The 18,477-nt window shown below is 37.2% G+C and overlaps 3 protein-coding genes across 3 annotated transcripts; 1 reads left to right on the top strand and 2 right to left on the bottom strand.

Moving 5' to 3' along the window:
* Nucleotides 1–1,947: 1,947 nt before the first annotated feature.
* LOC132164278 (uncharacterized) lies at nt 1,948–4,349 on the bottom strand. The gene is made up of 2 exons (XM_059574765.2): nt 4,006–4,349; nt 1,948–2,523 (listed from the first exon to the last, which is right to left on the bottom strand). The coding sequence occupies exons 1-2, from the start codon at nt 4,304–4,306 to the stop codon at nt 2,315–2,317; spliced, it is 510 nt and encodes a 169-aa protein (XP_059430748.1). The 5' UTR covers nt 4,307–4,349; the 3' UTR covers nt 1,948–2,314.
* An 809-nt stretch (nt 4,350–5,158) lies between these two features.
* On the top strand, nt 5,159–10,433 carry LOC132164262 (translocation protein-like protein). Its single transcript, XM_059574738.2, has 5 exons — nt 5,159–5,348; nt 6,221–6,535; nt 7,380–7,581; nt 9,651–9,879; nt 9,983–10,433. Exons 1-5 carry the CDS (start codon nt 5,250–5,252, stop codon nt 10,227–10,229), a joined length of 1,092 nt encoding a protein of 363 aa, XP_059430721.1. The 5' UTR covers nt 5,159–5,249; the 3' UTR covers nt 10,230–10,433.
* Nucleotides 10,434–12,416: 1,983 nt separating this feature from the next.
* LOC132163629 (nuclear transcription factor Y subunit A-1) lies at nt 12,417–17,994 on the bottom strand. The gene is made up of 6 exons (XM_059573992.2): nt 17,882–17,994; nt 16,507–16,826; nt 16,197–16,312; nt 15,859–15,930; nt 13,804–13,968; nt 12,417–13,261 (listed from the first exon to the last, which is right to left on the bottom strand). The coding sequence occupies exons 2-6, from the start codon at nt 16,775–16,777 to the stop codon at nt 12,857–12,859; spliced, it is 1,029 nt and encodes a 342-aa protein (XP_059429975.2). The 5' UTR covers nt 16,778–16,826; nt 17,882–17,994; the 3' UTR covers nt 12,417–12,856.
* Nucleotides 17,995–18,477: the final 483 nt, after the last annotated feature.

Raw genomic sequence — 18,477 nt, 5'->3', positions numbered from 1 at the left:
GTAAATTTATTAAATATCAATTCATGCAAGAGCTTATCCATTCCTTTCAATAAATATTTGTGGTTAAAAAGGAAACAATCATTAGCTGTCCTACACTCCAATTATTGAGACTGGGATTTCATGTAATGAGCTTATCTTAAAGCATTCATCAAGTTATTTAAAATTTTTCTAAATTTAACTTTAAAAATATATTTTTTTTAAAACTATTAAATATCAAACTCTCTAAATATTTATTTACTTTAATCAAATATTATTTTTTTATTAATAAATGTAATTGTCATAAACCTCACTTACTTTGATTTCATGTTAGAAATTTACCAAAATGGTACCCAACAACCAAAATAATATTAAAAAATAAGTAACTTTTGCTTTTGGCTTTTTTTAAAAAAATTTTGAAAAATAGTTAAAGCAAATGTTAAATTTAACTCTGAATAAAGAGTTCGATAAATAATTATTTTGTGAATTTTGTTAAAAATTTAGAGAAATATTAAATATGAAGAACTTGATGAAAATGCTCTTATTTAGCGGCGGCCTCGTGCACAAAGCCATTGATATTACATTGTAATAGGACAGTTTTATTGCGTGAGATTTAAATCAAAAGTATTGACTCAAAGATTGAAATTCAAACATAAATTCAAGAAATATGATGAGCACAATGATGAATCCTTTATAAAAGAAGCCCTATTCAATCCGTGAGCCTTGTAACAAGACAGATGGAGATGTGGCCACCCATTGACACATCTCACACGCCATCAAATATAAAAATCATGGTTGCGTAGGAAGATGGATTAACAATTAGTTTTTCATTGTAGTTTTCTCCTCCTATGTGAAATGACTTCACCAAGCTTCATTTAATACAAACATGCTCAAGAGTCAAGACTAACTGACTAAGTTGCCATATGCTAGCAGGTCGGTGGGCGACAAGCGCGTCACAACATGACACGGCAACACGCACAGCAATTGCCTCACAGAAAAAACGTTGCCTGCGAGCACATACAGGTTGACAACAGGGTGGTTTCCAACAAGAAACAGGGAAAAATAAAACAGAGCATTTAAGGAGGATTACATCCACTGATAAGGGCTTCCTAGGAGAGTGGTTCAACATGCATTAAAATGAGAGTTCAACTATTAAATGAGAATTTTTAGTTTTGTTAGTGTGAGCCGCTTTGAGTTTTATTAATGTTTTGATGAAACTGGATCAGATTATGGCTAAATCAGACTTGAGAGAACGCCAACAATTTTTACTGTTTAAGCCCTTTATGTGTGCGACTTCCAGTAGACAGCTACTACTATGGTTAATGTCACACTACAATAAACGTTTTAGGAAGACCAAGAAGGACTAAAATTTAGAAACCGTCGAGCCTCGGTGATGAAAGGCTCCAATTGCCAATCTATCTAGAGATCTGGGTTGCAAAAAGGAGAGACCACATTGAGAGAAACACAAACTGGATTTTGGATTGGAGAGTAAAGCGACAATTATGACCATTATACAGGAAATCTGCAAGTTGCCAAGTTGAACAAAAATGATTTGTGTTCCAAGCAATGCCAATCTGCCGTGCATATTGAACAACCATATCAACAGAATGGTTTATGTCGTATATGTAGTGTTATAAAGTTAATATGAAAACTGCAAGCGAAGACCCCCAACAATATACAGTGTTTATTAAGGTGTACATCAAATCAAGTACATGTTTTTTGGTCTAGTCAAGAATATGTTTTTTAACTTACAGAAAAAAAAAAGGTATTATGTTTTTTGGTCTTGAAGCAAGCCATGCACACATGTTTTCTGAGGACAATGATGATGCAAGCCACAGTGAAAGCAAGCCACACATGTTTTTTAAATCCTAAGCAGCTAAGTCCTGTTTTAGTTGAATAAAGCTATTTCATTGCCTCCAACAATTCATGCAGTAGTAAAGGCCCTGATGATCAAGCCAACTATACCTCATCGATCCTTAATTAAAGCTCATATGAGTTTAAAATTTTATATACACCATAATTCTTACAACCGCTTAATCATTGTTCGTTGCTTTCTATTTTCAAAATAAAAATATTAATAAACAACCTAAAACATAAAATATGTAAAAATTACTATTTTCTTTAATGTCACATCAGAACAATTTTTCAAACAAAAAACAAAAAGCGCACTCCAAACGGAGCCTAACTCTTGCTGAAGTTTAAGTACCTCCAGCAAATCAACAAAAGCTTGCTTCTGAGAGTTGCTTCCTGGAAATCAAAACTGCATGGCTGAATGGAAACCTCTGGTGCTGAATTCAAGTGGAAGCTGATGCAAGACTAGCTACCGCCAATGATGTTTTTAGTTACTTGTTTGGTCTTGGGAAGCTTCTGTTACTGCAGTAGTAGCTGGAACTGGTAGTGGAACATCTATGGCTGGTTTTATTACAGTTTCAAAAAGTATATTGTAGAAAATGCTGAAGAGTACCAGAGCAACTACTGAATATTTTAGAAAGGACTCCGAAAATTCTTCTTCAGTCATTCGATCTTTTGTAAGATCTACATCTGAAGCTGCAACATGTTAAAAACAGAACCAAGTAAGAGATGTCACATGAAGATCTAATTCCAATCCCCAGACCCTATGAAATGGAAAATCAAGCATCTCATTTTGCCTCTTAGTCCAATTTAATTGCCCAGAATAAAAATCTCCAAGGACCAATGTTAGCAGCTACACATGAATTTCTATCCAAATCTACAAGTATAAAATACTTTCCTTGGTAATTGAAGATAATACTCTTTTGTGGGCTAATTTCACAAATTATTCACCCTGCTCCAAATTAAAAACCGTTTATATAACTTTCATGTCAAGGAAAAGCAATTTGGACATTTGGTTACAATTCTAAAGCCCCTAAAACAATTATGCAGTATAAACAACATGCCCTCTGTACCTATTGTTAGGATTGTTGAAATTATGTGACTTAGTGAAAAGCAGGAAGATAAAACGATACACAGAGAATTTACATAGTTCAATAGTGTGCCTAGGTCTACAAAAGCAAGCGGCTACATTTTCACCATGTCAAAAAGAATAAAGTGACAAATTATAACCAGTCCATGTAAAACCCTAACCCAGTACATTGAAATTTCAAACACACCCTTACCATGGATATGCTAGTTTTCACTTACGCTCCGCTGTGAGACCTTTATAATAAAGGCTGGTGTTACTTCTCCGTTCAGAATATGAGCTATCATCTCTAACACTTGTCACTCCTAAAATTGGGTACTACCCACTGAGGTAAAAAATCAGTTAGTAGTACTAAGGAACAATAGATGTCCTTTAAGCTTTGTTAGTAGTCTATAATCTAGCCAGTCATGACTAGATTAAACACTAGATTAATGTCCCAAGGTGTTTTCTTAGTCACCTTGAACTGCAATTACTTTCTATTTCTAGAGGCGTCCAAGTAAAATCCAATTAACAATTTTTGTGCATAAAACCCAGATAAAAATCTGCTTTTTTTTTTTTTTTTTTCTTCTTCTTCTACAACAGAATAATGCAAAATATGAGGAACCATGGTCTATAAAATCTCCATATGGTGGTCTTAAGGATAAATTTGCCAGAAATGGACGGCTTTGTGGAAAAAGCACAAATTTTTTCCGGCTTAACTATCTTCTTTTGATGCACATTCGGGTGATTTTGAAGAAATTTGAGAAATGTTGGATAGAACAATTAAAAGTTTTGAAATTTCAAGCAGCCAAATGTAGACCAATAACCCATGAATGGAACTAGTCTGAAACATGCTAGCTGATATTTGATAGGAATCAATTGCAGCTCAAAGTCATGATATCTTCCTCTTACTCTTCCTATTAAGGGCTTCCAACTCAGCCCACATATTTCTCACCAAAAGCAAAAGTTGCAAATGTATCCCAGAACAGAAAAAGTGATTTCAACGCATACATCTCATCAAAGTCACATCATTTGCACCAAAACCAAGAAAGTAGGAACAAAAAAAGACAATGAGAGAGAGAGAGAGAGAGAGAGCGAGATGGAGGGAATACCCCTTTTCTTTGGAGTGCTGATTTGTTTCTGGGCGAGGGATTGGAGCTGCTGGTCAAGCTCTTGAAGGGCTTCTCTGGCCTTATCTGGGTCTACATCAAACTTATGTGAATCCTTCTCCGTTGCATGAACAACACAAGATAGAAAAGAAGATGGTTTTTTTGCTCTTGTTTTCCTAGAAGCATCATCAGTATGTACTAGCGATTGAGATATTGTGAGTGCATTAGTTTTACTGGAGAAAGATGTTGGTGGCGGCGATACTGGTGGCTTATTGAGAAATGAGAGGCTTCGCAAAGAAAGCATTTGAATGTGGGAAATGAAACCACAGCCACTTCCAACAGTTTAACGATAAAACTTGCAGGCACATTCAGGCCTTTGTCTGTCTTTATTGTACCAACGGTGGATATGGAGTAATGGGTATAGAGATCCATCAATTTTCTGATTACTGGTAAATTCCATAGTATTTATGAATGAATTTACTTGCCCAAGTTACAGGCTCTTTCATATTTATTGTGGATATTATTTAGTAATTTAAAAAGTAAATTACTGAGAATTCCAATCCAAATATCGAAATACAAATATTTGGTAAATGAAGCAGGTATTTTAAAAAAAGTAAGTAATTAAAATTAAAAAATATATATATTTTTAGATTAAGAGAATATTGCAAGTTAGGTATTAATTTGAGCGGTACGTGAACTTTTTCTTTTATTTTTTGTCCACCCATAATTGACCTTATATTGTCATCTAAATTAACTTAAAATGATGAGTAATTTTAAATACTCAACTCTCATTTTATTTTTTATATAATTGAGATGATGTTCCAATATCGATCAATTTTTATTTTTTAATAAAGATTAATTCGATGGTTTATGGGTACGGACACATAAACCCAATCATACGATGAAAGTTGAGAATCTAGTCAATATGACATTTGATTGATTTTTTTTAAAGATATGTCTTACTTCAAAATAAAAAGAAATTAGAAAAATATGATATGGGGGCAAACCCAACCAACTTTATTTTGTAAAAAAATTAAAAAATTAAAAATTACAATAACTATAGAAATGTAAAATAATAAAGAAAGAGTAATATGTATTATGTAGTACGGAAGGTCATCAAGCCCTTGCCTTTTCAACTAAATTTAGACCCCAAAAGGAAACCATTTGTAACGAATGTAACGCCTCTTTACTTCGCGGCACAGACACATAAACAGAGACCCAGAAAAAAAACAGAGAGAAAGAGAGAAATGAAGAAATCGGGAGGCGCAGAGAAGAAGAGGGTACGAAGATCTTCAGCAGCCGTGCAAAATGGCGCCAGAGATCCCAACTCCGATACTCCTCCTAGGGTTTGCTTTCTCTCTCTCTTTCTCTGTCGCTCTCTCTCTCTATCCATCTGATCTAGGGTTTCATCTACGCACAGTGTGATACCAATTAGGCGTTTGGAAATGGAAAATTTTATTTTATTTTAATATGAATTGTAACTGGAAAGGAAAATGTTTAACAGGATTTATCCCATGCATACAGATTATGTATATATGTGCTTGTATATATATATATTTTTTTATTATTATTTTTTTTATGTTGGGATTTAGAATTGTTGATTAGTGTACTTGAAATGTGGGGGTCTTGATTTCTCTAATACTCCGTTTGCTTGCCGAGAAGGTAGTGTGGAAATTCGAATTAAGAAGTTGGAATGTGATGCTTTTGGTTGTTTGGGACCGGATGGTTATGAGAATCATACAACCCCATTGAGCCCAATACAATTATTGGTGTCCCCGTCTGTTTCTCGTTTCTTGGAAAATCAGAACGGCCTTAATAATGTGTCCACGAAATTTTGATGTTTATTGTTGGTGTTCCTGGTTTCTGAATCGACGAAATTATCACGCCCATTACCTTCAAATGGACTAAGAGTGAGATTGCTTGGGGTGCGGGGACACCTTTTGGCAATTTGGTTTCATTTGTCTTAGGTTTCGATAGACTTGCTTAATGGTGCATTGTTTATTACTCTGTCTTATCATTGCAGTCTTTTATGTCTACCTTATGCCTTGATGCTGGTCTCTATCTGGTGATTTTTTTGGCATTTTTTGTTGCGAAGAACGTGTTTTGCATGCCAGATTTTATCTCTGATCATAATTTGTAGATTTACATGTTTTGTCATTTTTTGCCCTTTTCGATCAGATTGTCATATTATTATTATTATTATTATTTTTATCTTCAGAAACAAGCTGCTAAGAAGGATGTGTTTCAGTTGTTTGCCGAGAAGGTGAGAGATCATAAGGATTTGGTGTCTAGGTGGGCTGTTTTACAGGAGACACGTGTAGAGTACTTCAGAGGGAAGGATTTTGCTAGCTTTTTGAGAAATCACCCAGAGCTCAAAGATATTCTAGAATCAGATAGGAACCTAGAGACTGAAGATGTTGGTAATTCTCTGTTAAGAAAGAATCTTTTAGTGCGCTGTGATCGTGTGGTGAAAACTCTTCGTCCTGGGAAGAAAAAGTTGTCTACATGGCCAGCACATCTAGAGATTTTCCCAGTAAGTAATCTCAATATGTAAGATTTAAATGTTTTGATGGGTAACTCATTGCTTTGCAGTTAGATGTATGAGACACACAAATTTTTTATTTAGCTGCATGCATTACAGTTAGCCTCTTAATTTATCTTCCCACAACTATGAAGACACCACCATGATTTACCTGGTTAGTTGACTCCTTAGTGCCCAAGCCTGTTTTGCCCATCAAGGCTTTAGTAGCATGTTTTAGCCAATTCAGTTTTTTTATCAAATCAAGTCAGGCGGCTCTAGTTCAATTTGTTGGTTTTGTTTGTGACTAGTTGTTTGCGACAAGTAGATTTTGTTACCCCCTAGAAGCCTTTCATCATGGATGTGCTACACTTAATTGTTCCAAGTTGGAATTATGTTATATCTCTAACGTGAGAGGGAGTAAGGATTTTATCCTTATCTTTTATCTAAGTTGAAGTTATCTTTATCTAGGTTTAGGGTATTTATTTTTGGGAAAATATTCTAAAAAGCCCCCTTGCTTTTACGAATTTTGCATGACCTGAGTTTTCAATTTAGCCAATTTAATACCTGAGTTTACAAATATTTTAAATCTAAAACTTTTAGCTCTATTTTCCTCAAATGAATAACAAAAATGACATGAAAAGACTATTATACCCTTTTCATTTATTATTATTATTAAAAAAAAAAAAACAATTCAGAGGTTGGCGCTTAAAAAAAAAAAATTAATGAGAAGGGTATTATCATTAAAAAATTTATGATAATTTCTGCTTGATTTACTTTATCTAGGAAGTTAGGACTTAGGAGCATGTTTCTAATTGTTTCTATAGGCGAAGTATCAATATTTGACTCTATTTTGCAGGATCAAGTATTTTCTGAAAATGATGCCTTTTTTGCGTGGACATTTGTAAAACGGAGACCACTTTGGCAGACGCTTCTCTCATTTTTCTGGCCTGTGTTGACACTAGCAATTTGCTTGTTTCCTGTGTATCCCCATCGGTGCAAGCTACTAATACTCTACTCTTGCGCAGGAGTCTTGCTACTTATTCTGTCACTACTTTTATGTAAGTTATGCTGTGCTTATTTATTTTATATTCTTCTCAATTTATCTTAGCTCATTCTTAGAGCCTTGATACAATGTTATGATTAATGGTGTACTAGTTTGAAGTAAGCCATTTGTCAATTTTGTTGCACCATTTTTTCACTATTACTGCTACTAATTGACAATTGTGCATCCTGTCATGTTTAGGTAACCGACATGGTTGTAGTAATATATTTTGTTATCAGGTTGCTGTACGATAAATACTCCATCTGTCTTAATTTAAGTCTTTCTTTTCTTTCTACATGTCCACTTTCTAACTGTTGAAGTTCTAACTTCTTCAATTACCCTTTACCTTTTTTAAAAAGGTAAACAAGATTCTTACTAAAGTCATGTCACCTTTAATTTACAGGAAATTTGATAAAAATTACTATACCAAAATAAGATATATAAATTGGGACGGAGTGAGTGGTCACTATGTTATATGCCCACCTACATTGGCTCCATCGTAATGCTTGTAAATTTTAACATGTTGTCTATGCAAATATTATACCTAGTAATGGCTAGGGTTTTTGTTTTCTTGACAAATTTTGTTTGGTTCTTTTTTGCAATTCCATCTCTAATTCAGCTGCAGGAACTAATTGTTTCACTTCTTTTAGGATAAAAACTGAAAAACTAAGCTGTTCGGTGCTGTAAGTTGTGCTCTTGTATTTGTGGAAACTTTGATCTAGTTATTAGGAACTAGAATTGGTTGGTGGTGATAGCTCTATCATCAATTCATTTGCACTTGGGGTGCACGGATGTACTGTTTTTCTTTTTTTAATTGAGAGCACTGCCTGCTTTAGCACTTGGGATTCAAGGTTGTCTAATTTAAACTTTTAAAGGCCAACGATTTAGCACACGTCTGATGGGGTGCATTGACTTTAAATATTACGTTGACATGGGCATGCCTCCTTTGCCTCTCTCTCTCTCCCTCTCTTTGCCCCTCTCTCTCCCTCTCTCTCTCTCTTTGCCCCTCTCTCTCTCTCTCTCTCTCTCTCTCGTATGTGTATATATATAGGAAATGTCTTTCTCCCTGTCCAATTTTTGCCTTAAAAATTCTGTTTCTTGTTCAAACACGATGACCACTTTATGACTGGTTTAGTATGAGTTAATGTTAGTCTGAAATAGTTAGTAATAATTTTTCGCCGTGTTCAACAGAAACCTATCTTTGCAAGCTCTATGATTTGAATGAAGGCATTTATTTCAAGTATATGCACCAAAAGAATTTTTTAAATTTGTTGTGATGGTCTGATGGTCTATCACATTAGAAATAATATGGTAAGAGTATAAAATAGGAATCTTCTAACCGGACTGAAGTGCTTAGGATTAGTGATGGTGATGGGCTGGTGTCCTTGTCCCAATTTGGTAGTTTGATTTACTTTTTTGAAGGTCCATCTTTGGTGAAGGCATTAGGCATGGGTTTGTGGACCAGTTGATTAGTTGATTGTTTGTGCTTTTTGAGATGCTTTGGATTGTGATTGGGAATTGCTTTATGATGTCGATTTTAGAGTTCCAATTTGTATAATGATCCTTTAAGTAGAATTGGTTCCATGCACCACTCTTCATCTGGATCTGTGGACATCTTTGACTTCTGTCCCATCAGATTGTGTGTGTGTTTTAAGGAGATTAATGTTTTCTTTCATATGATAGATGAACTTTCTTTCATCTACTTACAAGCAGTGCAGTCACCCGATTACAGATATTTTAAGAGTCACCCAACTTTATAAATCATAAACAGGAGTCACCCAGATTCTATCAAATGGTTGTTATATCTTAGGAACCCTGTTTCTTTTTAGAAAGCATTTTGAAGTATTTTTCATATCAATCTGCTCAAGATCAGAGGAAGATTGCAACTAATTTAATGAGTGAACTTTGAACTTCCTGTTTTTGCTGTTTATGTTCTCTTGCTTGGGAGGAGCTAGAATTATTTACATCCTTTTTCTGTTTTCATGATGTGATACTATATCACTATGGAGCCTTACAGATCACTTCAATTAACTTATGTTGTGGTTTTCTGCTGGTATTTCATTTAAATTTCTGTTTAATTTGCAGTGAGAGCAACTGCATTTGGTGCTCTTTATATCGTTCTTGGAAAACGTGTTTGGTTTTTCCCTAACATACTTGCTGAGGAAGCAACATTGCGAGAGTTATTCCGTTTCTGGCCCCAGAAAGATGAGGAGGAGCGACCCAAGTGGACGACGAGGCTTTTCTATGCGATGGTGGCTGTGCTGGTCATATTGGTGCTGAGGCACCATGCCCCTGATGAGGCTGCTAGAGCAAGGTCAGTGTTGAATATAAATAACCTAATTTCCGTAGAAGGAAAAATACTTCTCTGCCTTCCTTTTTTGCATGTGCCTGAAGTATCAATCCAACCAATCTTTCAGGTATCAGAAGCGGGTCTCCAACATAATTGATGATGTTCTCGAGTGGTCTCCAAGATTAGCCCTGTCCGGGATGATGGACAAGCAGCAAACTGTCGATAACGACACAGAAGCAAACAACAGTTTTACAGATGCGAGTAAGGCTCCATCGGACAACGTAGGCAAGGAAACTGTTTCAGAGCAGTATGCGGCAGAGGGAGTTGAAAACCTAGAGGGTGCTGATCAACATAAACATGATGATCATATATGATACAAAACTATGCAGGTGCTTAGTGAACTACAGGTTACATTCCCTTGTTCCCTTTTTGGTTTTTGTTTTATGATTTTGAGTGTAAAACCTTGTATCAAAACAATCGCAATAAAGCAGCTGGTTTCAAATGTAAGTCTTTTAATAGTATTTAGATATTGATGATACGTTTATACGGTGCTTTATATACCGATCAGTTACTGTTAAGTTGGTCTATGCTTTGACACACGAATTCCCTGTTATTATTAATATATCACGATCATGGACTTTGTTCCAGCTCGTGCTGGATTCCCTATCGTGTATTCCATGAATTAAACATATGACGGAAATAAATTCTATCTATCTTATTGATGAAGGAAATAAAAAGGTCATGGCGATTCTGGGTCGCTCCAACATAAGAGGATGTGATTAAAATATTTGCAAATTATGAGAGCTTCAATTCATAATTGCTTCGAGTTCATTGGGCACTTTTGTGTTTTTTTTTAAACTCTAATCCAAGTGGAAGAAAAAATGGAAAAAATAATTGAGAATTTTGCATTTAAAAACAAAGTGAGAGATGACCCACTTATCTAAAAAAATGTGCTTTAAAGTTGGCATTACAAGAGACTTTCAAAGCCTTCCGGACTCTGAAGAGAGATGAAATGAAAGTGAAAATAGAAAATAATGGTAGAGAAGTTCCAATCAGAAAAAAGGTTTAGAACCGTTTGACGGGAGGAGGATGATGGTAAGAGCATCCTCTTCAAAGGGTTTTTTTTTTTTTTTTTTTTTTTTTTTTTTCCCAAAAAATAACTTCTCTCTCTTGTTTAGAGAGAGAAACTCTGGGAAACCCTTAGGGTTTTTTCCCCAGCCGCCTCCTAGTGAGGTCTTTCTCTCCGCCTTGTGTGGGCTTCCCGGGGTGGAGGAAAAGGCTTTTCCTCCATCCCCCTCCCCTTCTTTGTTCCCTCTTTGCTGTGTTTTTTGTTTGGGTTTCTTGTGTTTTGTTCTTTTTTTCTTGTGTAGATTCGAAGTCCGCCGCTGCTCTTCTCTCCCGTCGTCGTTCAGCCACCGTCCAGCCCCTTGTGCTGTCCAGTCCCTCATTCTCGGTCCTCGCCGCTTTGCCCGTCGCCTGGCCTGTCGCTGCCTAGCCTATTGCCGTTCAGTCCATCCATGTCGCCGTCCACTGCCTTGCCGAAGTTCCTGGTTGTGGATCTGGTTTTTGGGGGTTTAGATCGGGTTTTTTCAAAACCCGATCTACTCTTCCACGCCGACCCATCCACCAATCGAGGCCTTCCACCATCCTCCCTGGCCTCCTAGCTTCCCTTTTCCGCCAGCCGATCCTCGATCAGTCTACTGCTCGCCGGTGCCCGATCTGTTCTTCGGCCGGCTACCACAGCCCCTGCCCTTGTTTTTTGGTGTTCTTGGTGCTTGTTTTTGTTGTAATTTTATTTCTATTTTACTGTAAATTTAGTTTTATTTTGCTGTTTGTATTGTTTTTTTGTGGGTTTTTATCTCCCTGCCATGACTTGGTTTGATTTTGAGGAGGAGATTGATGTTAGTGGTCGTCCTATACCGGCTCCTTTTTGGTTCTCTGCAGTGCCTACTCTGCAACAACCATTTAACAGTGGTTGTTGTTTTACCTGCAATGATCTCTTCACGGAGTTTCTTTGCAATTTACACCGCCTTGTGCGGTCCTGAAATAGGTCCGACTTGCTTATGATTCTTTTGGGATCATTGGTAATTACCATTGCCTGCTGTTTGGTCCTTTTGAACTGGATCCAGAACTTATTCTTGTATTTGCACTGTTTTTTACCATTTGGGCTTTGTTGTTGGGGTGGCCTTCCCTCTTGTTTTTATTTATGTGTTGCTTTAGTTTATTTTGGGTTTATTGTTGGAAAGCCCACCCCTTTTTCGTTTTCAGGATCTCTCACTTCTTCTTCCGATCGGATCAGAAGTGAAAAAGATCATTCCTGTAGCCCTTTTCTTATTCAATTAAAAAAAAATAATAATAATAAGAGGGTATTGCACCCATAAGATGCTGCAAATTGTGCAGCTAGGTCTTCTCCAATAGAAGCGTCTGCAGTAGCATGCACTTGATTTGTAACTGCCGCCCAATACAAATAGAACTTCGTGCCACGAGCAAAATCGTCCAGGAAACTTCTGCACGCATGCACATACAAGTATGCCAGAATGGTCAACAATTTACCCCCAATAGGCTCCAGAACCGCTCACAAGTCGGAGTGAAAAATCAATATTTCAAAGTTTGATGTTTTGCAAAATAAGCCACTACTCAATTCCTATGAGTAACATGAAACACAAAGTGCACCAAGATCAAGCCTCCTATCAAACAAGATGGTTTGTACATTTAATCCAGAGTTAAAAAGGCAAACTTTGAGTCATCTAATCTCTAACTCTGTACAAAGAGCATAAATGGAAGGAGGAATGAAGCACTGGAAATCTTTTAGCAAGCCACATGGCCCCCATTCACCATCTCTTCCACACTCTTCATCCATGCCACATGCACGATCTTAAAGCCAAGAATGAATTGCCGCCTGGCAGATGAATTGCCAAGAATGCTTTCAATAGATAAACAGGGAATATACATCCCATTTGGGGCCAATCCTCCATCTTGGCACCCAACTCTGCCCTGGGATTCACTGGATGGCAAGACGCCGCTGTGAAGCCTGGTTAGAAGAGACGCTTCCCCATTTCAAGTCGCCTTCCTCACCTCTTTCGCCAGGACGCAGATATGACGAAGCCTGCAAGCTGTTGTGGTTCTGGAAGTGGTCATGACCATTTACGTAATTGTGAGCATTGGGAGCGTCATGCCTCCCATCCTGTTGCCCATGGGAGGAATTCCATGTTCCAGCAGAGTCAGTGAGCAAGGGCTCCGAACCAGAAGAACTTGCAGATTGTGATGAGAGTGCTGGCCCAGATGTTGTGCCCTTTTCTTTGGGATCATGGTTTGAGGCATCAGTATCATTTTTCTTTGCAAAGCGTCCTCCAGTACCCCTAGCCCTTCTCATAGCATGCTGGTGGCGAGATTCATGAAGATATGGCTGTAGAAGATGGGAAATTAACAAGATACCATAGAGAAGGTGCTCAAATTGCACATATGCCAATACATTTACTTATAACAATGGAAGCTCAAATTGCACACAAACAATATATATATAATTCACAACAGTACCAACAGTTTTAAGTTGAAACTTAATTACCTCCATTCAATACAAATCACATATATGCTTAAAACATCAATAATAACCAAAATATGTATCTTATATCAAAAAGCCAAAAGTTGAAAACTATACTTTCCCTTTAACACTTCACTTTAAAATAAGTGTCGCATATGGGAAGTCCAAAGCACCAATTATAAAAGGATAATTTGGGAGAACATACAAAAAGGCTTTGAGCTTCCAGAGCAGTAAAAAAAATTCCTCAAAATGCAAGTTGTTCTTTTCTTAATTAAAATACATATTATGGGATTAAGTACTATCAACTAAGGAAGCCATATATCATCAGCAATATATCTGAAGTTGTGGCTTCAACCATATTAACTACGATACTCAACAACCATATTAAGCCACTTATCCATTTATACCTTTCTAACTTTTACCAACTTCTTTTCAAGCTCAGCCTTGGCGCGTGCTTGTCTCCGCCTCAGAATACCTTGGTACTGTTTGGCATTCACATAAACAGGCTCTTGTGCCATCTCAAGGCGCAAAGGCATTCTGGCATGAGGCAATCCGAGAAAAGGAGGATAACCCTGACCACAACAAATATATGTTAGACCATTCCACATTCTAGTAAAGCATCCAAGGAAAAAGATTTATATAAGGATAACTACATTGATGTACTAAAAGCAAACACCTCATGGGGCAGAAAATTATTTTTATTATCAGTATCATTGCCATTGCCATTGTTATTTGGTTGTTTTAGTATAAGAATAATGGTCAAACTGTCCTTGAATAAAAGGAAAAGAACACACAAGTTATAGTAGAAGACCACAAGAGAGATATATTTGGCTAATAGTTTTTCATTGCTGTGCTGCTAAGTCAACCATGAAGATTGGTGCACAAAGCCACCCTTGAAGAGAGATCAAGAGCTTCATGCAGGATGAGTATCTCAATTGGTGACATAATCTTAGGTGATGGCAGGCTATCTACTAGAGATTTATCCAGGTTGAGTATAGTCATAAACCTATAGAGAGGTTGCTTCTAACATGGATGTTACTGACACCATGATGCTTTGCTCCCTTAAGGCCAAGATCACGATCACTGTCTCCATTACAACTCCCCCAACCAGAAGGCATTGGAACACCATTGTTCAAGAATATGCTACTGTTCTCTGCCTGACCCAATCTTTTTGGAGAAAATATTTCTGGTCATACCGACTCTGTCTATAAGAGCAAATGAGTGCAACTATGCCCCAAAAAAATGCAGTCTATGAATATGAAAACAAGAAAGGTCTTCAATTTCCCAGTGACCAAGGCCCACATAAGTGAATAAAAATGACGAGCATTGAAATGGGGGGAAAAAAAAAGAACTCAGAATCAGTTGAAATTTATCAAAACAAACAAATGTTGGCAACTCTTGTACTCCAATGATCAAACAGAGTACTCCAATGATCAAACAGAAAAGTGCTACGGCTTGCACCTTAAGTAAGTACGATAACACATCAAGGCTTTATAGTTTGAATCAAGCATTTTACAAAGTTCATTTGAGATCTCAAAAGATGAAAAATTTGTAGTTAACTGAGGGAATGCACCCCCGTGGCAGCATGGCATTAGGCCACAAAAAAATTCAGAAAGCTACTACAATACAGCATGATATTAGGCCACTCACGCTCAACTGCCTTGAGCATAGACAGTGTGCTAGCCCTTTCACTACTTTAGCATGCAGAATGTTCAGTTTGTTTTCAAGCTAAAGATAAAAATTTGCTAAGAATATCACCCATCCTTGACATCCACTAACTTGGAATCCTGGTACCAAAAAGACCACATTGCTTCATAACAAGGTCAATGTTCTTATCCCAAGAGCCCCCAAAATCTATGAACTGTTAAGGCTAATATTCTATAAAATGACATTACTGAAACATATGGTCCCCTCCCGCTTAGAACAAAATGTGGACAATTCCCAATTCTTCTCCCAAGAGATGAAATCAGTCCTCCTACACTTTCCCAACCCAACACATAAACAGCGATCCTGGGTGAAAATCATACCCTGACCTCAGTTCAAGTCCTCTGAACAGCCTGAACAACATCGTATGTCTAGCCACTATGAATCTTAGAATCAGATTACTCACCCCAAGCTTAAAAGCTGAAAATTAGGATACAGAAAACAAAAGGAAAAGAAACTGAGAATTGGGAAACTCTTGACTATTCAGTTTGACTGGATGTCATAAAAAATATAAAAAATGAGAACTGATCCTATATTTGAACTTCTTCAGAAAGAAAAGTACAGAATTTTCAAAATCCAATACATTGAATGTAACATGCAATAATTGCAATAGACTTTTTAGGAATACATATCCAGGCTTAAATAACATATCTCTCAAGAGCATTATTTTATGCAAGTGAAAATAGAGGCAGTTTCCCATTAACAATCAAGAAGACATCATCAGTCAATCACATATGAGTACAAGAGGTTAATCTTACATAAGGCTGATGTCCATAGGGTGCCATCATTCCTCCATAATATGGATCCTGATAAGGATTTGAAGCGCATGCCTGCAAAAGAATTGCAACAAAGCTAGGAATCCCTTCGGCTCCAATATCACGCAAGTTTGAGTTGTCTAATTTTATACATTAAACAGAATCTTCAGTCCAAAAGTCTTGATCAATTATCAGCAGATGATTGGACTTTGATAAGGAAAGACTTTCTTTCTTTATTTTTTATTTTTTTGTTCTTCTGTGCTGTTTGTGTGTGTGTGGGTGGGTGGGTGGTAGTGGTGGGCGAGGGGGGGTGGGGAGTGTTCAAAACAAAACACACTTACAATTGAGTGTCCAACAAGTTCAAGCTGTGGAGGTTGGGTGAGACATTCATCACGCATAGAAGGTGCAGTTGATGCAACATGCTGCACATTTTGGTGTTCTTGTGCATAATTTCCAGCTAAAATTAGAAATAAATTATTTTTAGTACCTTCACGAACTTATATCCTCCAAAAAGGCTAACAAGAATATTTCTATCTCAACAAAATTTCAACCTCATAAATCAGTCCAGAAATCATAGTAAGTGGTTTGTTTGTAACATGCATTTACACAAATTCTGTGTTTAAAATTTCTGAGTATAACCATTTGAGGCACCTGATCTGGAAGATGTAGTATTTTGGGATTCTTTGGTGGCATCATCATCGTCCTCATTCAATCCACCATTTGACGGAGATTGACCATCGTTGGAATCTGAAACACCATTTGGGCATTCTAACGAAGATGAATTGGATACATTCCCCCCTGTCACAACTGGGGACATGGGGTTGTATCCATTACGCCACCAAGGTTCAGAATAGACACCTGCCGGTGGAATGGCATGTGAACCAGGGTCTAGTCGATTTGCATTTTCAGACTTTGACTGCATACCTTCCAAATCCCTTCAGTAAGTACAGGTCTCTTTATTTCCTGTACAACTGCAAATAGAAAACAACCCCAAGTTAGGAAAAACTCTGAGAGTTTTCACATAAACAAGCACAAAAAACAGATATACCACAAACAGCACCTTTATTTTTTTTCTGAGCAAAACAGGACCTTTATTAATCTAGCATCATGACCACCCAACTAAATAAAGAACTTAATTTTAAACGAAAGAGTGGCATATAATGCATCCAAATGACATAGACAAAACACAAAATAAAGACGGAAAGGAAACGAAATCATATCATACAGGCCCCAGCTTTCATCAGAATTTTCACGTATCAGCAAGTAGATGTATCAAACTCAATTAAATGAGAGCTTCTACTTTCCGGGTTCCAAAATAAGAAAAAACATAAATTCAACATCTCAATTTCGGGTTTCCCCTCCAAAAATTTTACCCAATCGAGAAGAGAAAATAAACTTCACATACAAAGGACATCTTGAAATCAACTTTCATACTATCAAGTTCAGATTCCTCAAAACCGAACCACCTATCTTAACAACCTGATGCAATGATTCCCAAAAAATCTCATTGAAAGAACCTTTTTTTTTTGTTTTTTCCAGTTCCCAAACAATTATTTTCATTCTTTGGTACTTAGTAAAGTTCATTAAAATAACCGGTAGAACTTAAAAATTCATTATCATATTATGTTTTATTTCACTAAATATTCTCAGCACCAAATCCCGACAGACAAATAGTACTTCGAAATTACTTTCACACTATCAAGTTCAGATTCGTCAATTCCCAGTCACACAAACACACATTTAACGCCCAATTAGAAGAATTCCACAAAATTCTCGATTCCCGCAAACAGAGCAGAACCCAAACTCCCACATGCAAACAACCTCTGGATTTCAATTTCACACTCCCATTCCAGATTCTTCCGAATCCAAACAGAATCAAATAAAAAAGACAAAGAATTCAACAGAACACCCAAATTCCTGAAAACCCTAGCAACCGAACCCCGCATCGAAAAATTCAATCACACATCAAATCATTTCAAAAAAAAAAAAAATTTAAAAGCAATTGAGCAAGAATCTGAGCACTTACTTGCTCTGTGAGAGAAGCAAAACCCTAGAATTTTGGTCCTCAAGAATCTGAGAGAATCCAAAAGAGTCAATCCGATTTCTCTCCGACTTCTCACACTGTGTGAGAGAAATTATAACAGTGATAGAAGGGCTTTGCCTGCTTAAAATCTTAGACCCAAGGCTTTGATTGCGTCACCCCAGGCTGCGTCACCACTGCGGGACCCGCATCCGTTTAAATTCTTTGTTGCTTGGACACGTGGATGTAGTGACTGGGGAGTCGCTCGTCTGGTTTTGGGTTTGCTTTGTTGGCGAGCGGGTAGGTGACAGGCGTCGGATTGAGGAAACGGTGAAAGCAGGTTCCGGGTGGAAAAGCGAGGGCGCGACAGGCATAGAGGCCCGCACGGGTGAGGTTAGCAAAGGCTACCTACGACAAAAGAGCGAGAAAATTAAAACAAAAAATAATATTTGAGCCCCACGTGACACGCACTTGCCGGACTCACTCCGGTTAACGCGTGTCGCGAGGGTGGGGACCACGAGAGTGCGGAAGTGACAGCATTGTTAGCCACGTGTCACGCTGAATTTAAACATTTCTTTTGGGAGAAAACTTCGCTGGTTTTC

Source organism: Corylus avellana, chromosome 8, assembly GCF_965113065.1.
Source record: "Corylus avellana chromosome 8, dhCorAvel1.hap1.2, whole genome shotgun sequence".
NCBI lineage: Eukaryota > Viridiplantae > Streptophyta > Magnoliopsida > Fagales > Betulaceae > Corylus > Corylus avellana.
Note: the sequence above shows the minus strand (reverse complement) of the source record. Positions and strands in the feature narration are given on the sequence as shown.